This window comes from Eretmochelys imbricata, chromosome 1, assembly GCF_965152235.1.
Source record: "Eretmochelys imbricata isolate rEreImb1 chromosome 1, rEreImb1.hap1, whole genome shotgun sequence".
NCBI classification, from domain to species: Eukaryota; Metazoa; Chordata; order Testudines; family Cheloniidae; genus Eretmochelys; species Eretmochelys imbricata.
The window spans coordinates 220,710,139-220,717,670 of record NC_135572.1 but is presented as its reverse complement, the minus strand read 5'-3'; the positions used below and the strand labels follow the sequence as shown (position 1 = coordinate 220,717,670).

Genomic DNA, 7,532 nt, shown 5'->3' with positions numbered 1-7,532 from the left:
CCTGGGTCCTCTCTTACATCTTCCAGGTGGGAACTGGAGCCACACATTAGCTGCTGCTTAGCTGGATCAGCTGGTTCCCTACACTTGCCTGTTGAGCTTCTCCTTAGGCCAGAGCCTCCTGCTCCCTGGCTGGACAGGCCCTTCCTGGAGCAGCCCCCTGTGCTAAGGAGAGCATTTGGGTCAGTTAGCTAAGGAAGTTGAAGGCTAGTAAATTAAAAAATGGCTCCTTCAGTTCTTAGTCCCTCCTGTGTTAAGACTTTGTACATTCCTTGTAAAAAACCAAGATTGCACCAAAGAAAATACCAGACACCAACAAGTTCTGCTTCCAGCTGGAACAGCCCCAGAGCCCCAAACTTTGACAAGCTGCTTGGGTCGAAAAGGGGAAACAGCCCAAGTCAGGATTTGGGCCCCATTGTACATTGCGGGCTGTACAAATACCTAATAAAAGAGAGTCCCAAGCCTGCAAACTCTCTGTGGGGAACACGCTCAGTGCCTGATTGTCAAAACCATCAGCCTGAATTAGGCATCCAAGTTGGGCCTTCTGCACCAGCCTGCAGTCATGTAGTTGGGATTAAATGAGGGTAAACAGCGTTTATCCTGGTGTCCTTTGAGGAATATGGAGTTTAGTTTGGGAGTTCACTCACCTCCTTTTTTTACCACAACATCACTGCCTGCCTAATTCCCACAAGGGGTTCACCATTTACAAGCCTTTTTTATCATGATTTTCTCTCTCCGGCTGCATTTGGAGAACCCCTCCCCTCCTGTGCATGTGACCAACAGCACAGATCCAGGCTGGGCTCAGGAAGTTCACAGTGTTAGTCCAGTGCCACAGATGTGCTGATGCGAACAGCTGGTTAGTGCCATAGTGAATGCAGGGTCTCAGCTCCCTGCAGGAGAGATGGCTGATGTGGCAGACAGCTAGAGCCTCCTGCATGAGTTTCAGCAGCGTGAGCCATTAACATCTCAACACCTGCCTGATCCCAGTGACATGAATCGATCTCATTGCTGCTCTGCAGCCTTCCAGCCCAGCCGGGTGAATTCACAGAGGGCGCTAAAGGGAAGGTAAATAACAGAATAACCTTAATTTCCTCTTTGCCTGCAGCTGTGTACTTCTTCTGTAAGGCCCCCTAGTGGCCTCTCTAAAATGTGTCCCTAGACAAAATCATCCTCTGTGAGGAGGGAAGGAAAATAAAACATTTATCAATCCAGCCATGCACTAAACATCAACACAGACTATTAAAAACAGCCCAGTGAAGGCTGGGAAGACTGCCTGACCCTTCAGTCTCATGCCAGGGGATTGTTCTGCAAATCCCTGAGTTCCTCAGGTATCCAAGGTCTGACCTAATCTTTCAGGAAGGAGGGAGGCTCTTAGATCTAGCTGGCTGTCTCCTTTCAGTCAAATTCGCAGGAGATGGTGGATGGTCTATTTGAGCAGGGGGCTCATTACTCACAGGTTCAGCCCGGAAGTACGGATCTGAGTGCTCCGTGAGATTTACCTGCTGAAAAAAGCTGGTGTGAAATGATACTCCAGAACTCGAACAGGGTCAGATCGAGGGGTGTTCAGCTGTGCCTGTACTATTCCTTCTTCTACAGAGCCTTTCAACCACACGCGATCTCCTGCGTTCAGCTACCTCAGGGCTTTGAGTCTGTGACTCCTGACAAAGTTTCTCTTCTGACGGCTTTTAGATTGTTTTTCCTTTCTTTGTAGCATTAGAAATTCAGTCCAAATAAGATCTAATAGTGAAGGGATGGCTGGGATGATGGAACTCAACTCAGCTCCTCATTGGGCCTGAATTCTTTTGCCAGAAGTGCTGGCAAGCAGGGGAACAGGGCCAGATATTGTAAGAATTTGTTCCACTGTTTTCACAGAGAGTTGTGCTTCCCCATGGTTTTATGAAAACTGGCAACTGATGTAATGAGTGAAATTGCAGGGATTTGTAAATTTAACAGTGTCTGATAGTAACTGAGGATCATTATCAGAGCAGACTTACAGTGGGATTCCATTGCAGTCAAACATGGATTTCCTTCTGACCCCACTGTCTGTGATGTAGTGGTCAGTACCTTAGCTATTTCAATAAATCTTGACAAGCAGCCAGTGAATGGAAGGGAGGTTCGATTAGCCAGCTGGAGAAGATCTTTCCACCATGGTGTGTCTGGGAGAGGGAAGGAAATGATGGTTCTGGTTGGTTGGTTCGCATGTGAATGCAGGTCTCAGAGTTCTCACCTCTCTCAGTGAAGGCCACTGTTGAGCTGTTTCTGCACATTTTGGTCTGGCTTGGTGGCCCCCGTGCAGTTTATGCAGAATGTCCTTTTTCACTCCCATGTGGGGATGACTAGTCTGGACCCCTTCAACAACAGACTGGGGTCGAGGCTAAGATCATCTGAAATCACCCAGTTCAGCTTCATAGAGATGTCTGATGTTGCTCTTATGTCCAGCCTTCTTTGCAGACTTTTCTGAGGGCTTGTCTACATTACCCGCTGGATCGATGGGCAGCAATCGACCCAGCGGGGGTCGATGTAGTCTCGCTGCAATAAGTTGACCTCCGAGCGCTCTCCCGTCGACTCTGGTTCTCCACCGCAGTGAGAGGCGCAGGCGGAGTTGACGGGGGAGCGTCTGCTGTCGACTCACCGCAATGAAGACACTGCGGTCAGTAGATCTAAGTACATCGACTTCAGCTACGTTATTCAGCTGCCTTTTGCTTTCCTTTCACTGTGGAGGGTACGTCTACACTGCAGTCACAAAGTGTGATCACAGCTTGAGCGGACGTACCAGCACGAGCTTTAATGTAGCTAGCTCAGGTATCAGGCATCATGTGCTTCATCATGTCTCTACCAGCCCACCCAGAACCCTGGGTAATTACCAGTGGGACTAGCCTGCGTTGAAACTTGTGCGGCCCCAGTGTCACTGTTCCGGTACCTGAGCTGGTAGATTAGAGCCGCGGTTCCCCAACTTGTTGCTAAGACAACCCACTAACTGCACTTTGCTTTTCTTGCAACCCACCACGACCTATATGCACCCTCCACGCTGGCACCACAATCCAAATCCTGGCCTGTACAGGAGGGGTGGGGCGGGTGGGGCGGGTTCTGGGGTTGGAGAGCCTGCAGTGGTGGTTCCCGTCCTGCAGGGCTGGGCCCAGCTCCCTGCTCCGGGTATTGTGACCTGGCACATGGGGATGCAGGGCCTCCCAGATGTGCCCTGGCCACTCCTCCATAAAGTCAAGGGGGTGGCTGGGCCACATTTGAGTAAGTGGCATCGCAGCCTGACTCACGGTGTTGCAGCACCTCTCAGGTTTGGACTGGACACCCATTCATAATGACAGATGATGGAGGGGCAGCAGGACCAAAACCAAGTGGCTCTGCGACCCCATGCACCAGGTCACAATGCCGGAGGAAGGAACTGGTGTGAGCCAGGAACCCGATGGTGCACAGTATTTCACAAGGATTCCCTGGGTCAGATATAGGCAGCATAGTTCACTAATGGGTGGCATATGAGGCATCTACCAAGAGCCAGTAGCCCAGCAGTTGTCATAACCATTGCAGAATGTCTGTACAGATGATACTTAAGGAGTTAAGGCAGGTTACCAGGAGGTGACATACCTCTGAAATGGTCCTCTCAAGCAGGGGGTAACAGACACCTATCTCCCTGTCTGGTCGTTTGTATTGTGTATTGCACTCCTCACAATGGAAACCTATTTGTCTTCTGAGCCAGAGGAAGTGGAAAGTCTGCAAAATCTACAAGAGAGAACTTCTACAAGAAGAAACAAAAGAGCGGGGGGTGTCCTTTTTATGAATCAAGACAAAGGATGGGACTGGTATATTTTTAGGGGGGCAAAGTAACACACGGGATCCTTCACTTTGGAGGCAAGCTGCCAGCGTACTTGACTCATGAAAGGAGGGTCACAGCCAGCGAGGCTGTAAAACGCTGCAAGCGTTTTGGGTAAGGATTATTCTACAAGACATGAGAGTGTCTTGTTAATTAAATCTGGGCTGCAGAAGGCATGTTACAATTTTGTTTTATACATAATTTCTTTCCAATACTTCTGCTTGCTACTGCTTGAATCTCTGTCTTTGTTAAATAAACTTATACTTGATTTAACTAGAAGCATATCTAAGTGCTGTATGATAAAGTGGAGCAGTGATCGGAGGTGTAACTGCTAAGCTGGGTTCCACAGCTTCTTTTGAAGCAATGAATCCAAGAATACTGTGAGTGTCTTGGGATGAGGAGCTGGACCGGAGGAGGATTTACAGTAAAACACAGGGTGCCCGGGCATGGGGCCCCCCAGTGACAGGGGGCCCCAGGGCCAGGCAGCTGTGGGGGCAGAAGCTTGGTCCTGCCGACTCCTGGGGCTCCTGCTGCAGATTCTGCAGGCACCGGCAGCCAGGCTCCCCACTCCCCCACCTCTTTTCCACCTCCTCCCCTCAGCGTGCTGCGTTCCCGCCCCTCGCTCTCCCTCCCAGCGCTTCCCCCGCCGCCAAGCAGCTGTTTGCCGGCACTCAGGTCGCTCCGGGAGGGAGCGGGAGGAGAGGGGCCGCAGCACCCTCGTGGGAGGAGGCGGAGAAGACGTGGGGGTGGGGCCTTGGGGCAGGGGCTGGAATCAGGGCAGGGAGGAGCAAAGGCAGGGCCCCTGTACTCCCCCTTCACATACCCCCCCAGTCCCGTGCCATGAGCTGCTCATGGCAGGGGGCTGGAGTGGGATGGGGCAGGGAGCTGGGAGCACCCCCACAACCCCACCCCCACAACCACAGCCTCTTGCCTGACTCCTGCACCCCCCTCACACACTCCCAGCTCCCTTCCCTCCCTGACTGCTGTAACCCCCCCACATACCCAGCCCCCCCACACCTCATGCCCTGACTCTTGCACTCCCCCATCCCCACCCTGAGCACCAAACGGGAGTTCCTGCACCCTCCCAACATACCCACCTGCACCCCTCGCACCGAATGGGAGCTGCCCCAGGTAAGCGCTCCTTACCGCAACCTTCTGCCCCAACTCTGAACCCCCTCTTGCATCCTAACTCCCTCCCAGACCCTGCACCCCCAGCCCTAACTCCTGCACCCCCTCACACACTCCCAGCCATGACTCCTGCACCCCGTCACACGCCGCCAGCCCCCTGCCCTCCCTGACTCCTGCACCTTCCCCACATCCCCACCTGCACCCCTTGCACCAAACAAGAGCTGCCTCAGGTAAGCGCTCCACACTCCAACCCCCTGCCCCAGCCCTGAGCCTCCTCCCACACCCTAACTCCTGGCCAGACCCTGCACCCCAACCCCTGGCCTGCTCCTGCACCCTAACTTCCTCCCAGACCCTGCACCCCCAGCCCTGAGCCCCCTCCCACACCCTAAGTCCTGGCCGGATCCCACACCCCAATGTTTTTTTACATTACTTTTTATAAAGAGCTCTCATCCAAAGCACTTTCCAATAGTTAGCTAACGGAACAAACAATATTTAGAAAGATCATTAAGTGGTCCATTGAGACCCTCTGCAATTTTCAAGTGGCCTGTGGAAAAATAAGTTAGACTACAAAAACAATCAAGATACCTCACTTTATTTTCATTTACTTTCTATTACTTATAGGAGGAGGATCAAGAAAAATGGGGACGGGAGGGAGCTAAGAGAGAATGTCCTTTTTCTTGGCTGGGTCCCAAGGAGGGGCCTCAAAATTGAAGCTAAGCACAGGGCCCCACTAACTCTTAATCCTGCACTGAGCTTGACACTACAGAGAGACGCTTGGAGGGCACGAGGCTTGGTGTACACCTACCTCTAAGCTGTGTGGTAACAGAAGGGCCTGTGAGGCACAGAGGGGAGGACTTGTGTTGCCCAGGGCCAGTGGAGGTGGGATCTGAGCCATGGCAGGCACAGACAAGTCTTCCTCATGCTTGACTAGAGATTGGACTGAAGAGGCACCCCAGACACTCGGCCTGAACAGACATGACTCTCGACTGGACCTTTTCTGTTTCCATTGTAGCCGTGTGACCAAGCTGAATGTGACCAAGCTGAATGCAGGATTTGTGGTGAAGGAAAGACAGACACCTTTGTGAAATAGCAATGTACTCTGCAAGCATTCTGATATTTACTTCACTGAGGATTAATTCAAACACTTTTGGCTTCTGCACTGGTCAGTACTCAGCTCAGCATTGATTGTAAACTATATTTGTAGATTGTCATGGAAATGAACATGCCACTGTGCGAAGACGATTAGTTTTAACGGGGTTTCTAGTGAGAATTCAGTGACTTGTTACTTGTTGTAGCCTTCTTGGTTCAGTGGAAATCCAGACTCTGATTAACCTTCCCCTTGTCACTATTGTCTATAAAATTCATTTATCATCAGAGCAGAAATATTCATCCTCTGTATTTATCGCTAATGGGGAATTCTTTCAGCATTTGTTTAATTTCAGGTGTGAATTATCCAAAGGAGCATTTCCCATTGATCTCCTTGGATTCAGTGAAAGTTTCAAATCTGAATTCAGTTTAGGAACAACCTTGTTGCTTATCTCAGAATGTTCTCTTGCTGGTTTCTCACTTTTACCACATGCCTGATAGAACATTCAGTGTAAACTCACCTCCGGTCAAACAGCCGGCCACTCCCAGAGGTGGCCACCCTTGTCTCTCGGATTTCTTCAATTTCAGCCTCTCCCCATCATGAACACTGGAAATTGCACAATTCCTCCGGCAAGAAAAATGTCCACTATGCGGAAGACTTTCAGAAAGAATTTAATAAGAAGAAGGCACAAAATGAAGCTGAAGAAATTACAGGGATAAAAAAGCAGGAAAATTCCATCCTGGCCAATCAGTGGGAAGTTATACAGAGGAAATTTGTGAACTTTTTCCGACTCGCCATTGAATTTCCTGCAACTTCTCACAAATTCTATAAAAACACCTGCTTTGTCTATCTACCAGGCAGGGTCTGTCTCTGGGCATCATGCCAAAGGAAACATTTCTCAGAGAAAAAGGCAAAGCTTTTCCATCATCACAAGGTTATTTTGTCCAATCACATTGTTCTGATACTGATCTCCCAGAGTCACTGTGTCCCACATCATCGTAAGTTGTGTCTCCAGGAGGCAGGAATGGGGTTTCCTTCTCCATCCCAGAAACACCTTCATTCCTTAGTGAGTGCAGATTCCAACCTGAAAATATCAAGGGAGACACATACAGTCAGTGGATCCATTTTATAGCGAGGTCTGGCTGCATTGCAAGGGTGGAGCGAACTCTGCAGTTTGGGTTAGAAAACGTTCCCTCTTCGTTCTTCTGATTGGGTCCATGACAAGTTTTAATCCATCACCTCTGTACGTATTCTGGAAGTAAAACCCTTGGTTTCCTGAACATTTAAAGGTGCCAAGTGACAACTGTATTTACCTGTAACTTCATGTACAAAACCCAATCACTTACGAGCAAGGAGCTCTTAGTTAAGGACATTGTATAATTCACTCTGCCCTAACAACAAACATGAACACATAATTCTTATCAAGTACGAAGCAATGCACATTTCATCACCACTGCACCTCCTCTGGGGTGGCTGGTGGTGTCTCTGCTGAGG

At 50.0% G+C, this 7,532-nt stretch overlaps 1 protein-coding gene across 1 annotated transcript in view; it reads right to left on the bottom strand.

The window, feature by feature from the left end:
• Nucleotides 1-6,973: 6,973 nt before the first annotated feature.
• The window catches only part of LOC144268833 (antigen WC1.1-like), a 37,862-nt gene continuing 37,303 nt past the window's right edge, over nt 6,974-7,532 (bottom strand). Inside the window, exon 15 of the mRNA XM_077824096.1 lies at nt 6,974-7,122. Coding sequence (XP_077680222.1) covers nt 6,974-7,122 — 149 coding nt within the window. The remainder of the gene's footprint in view (nt 7,123-7,532) is intronic.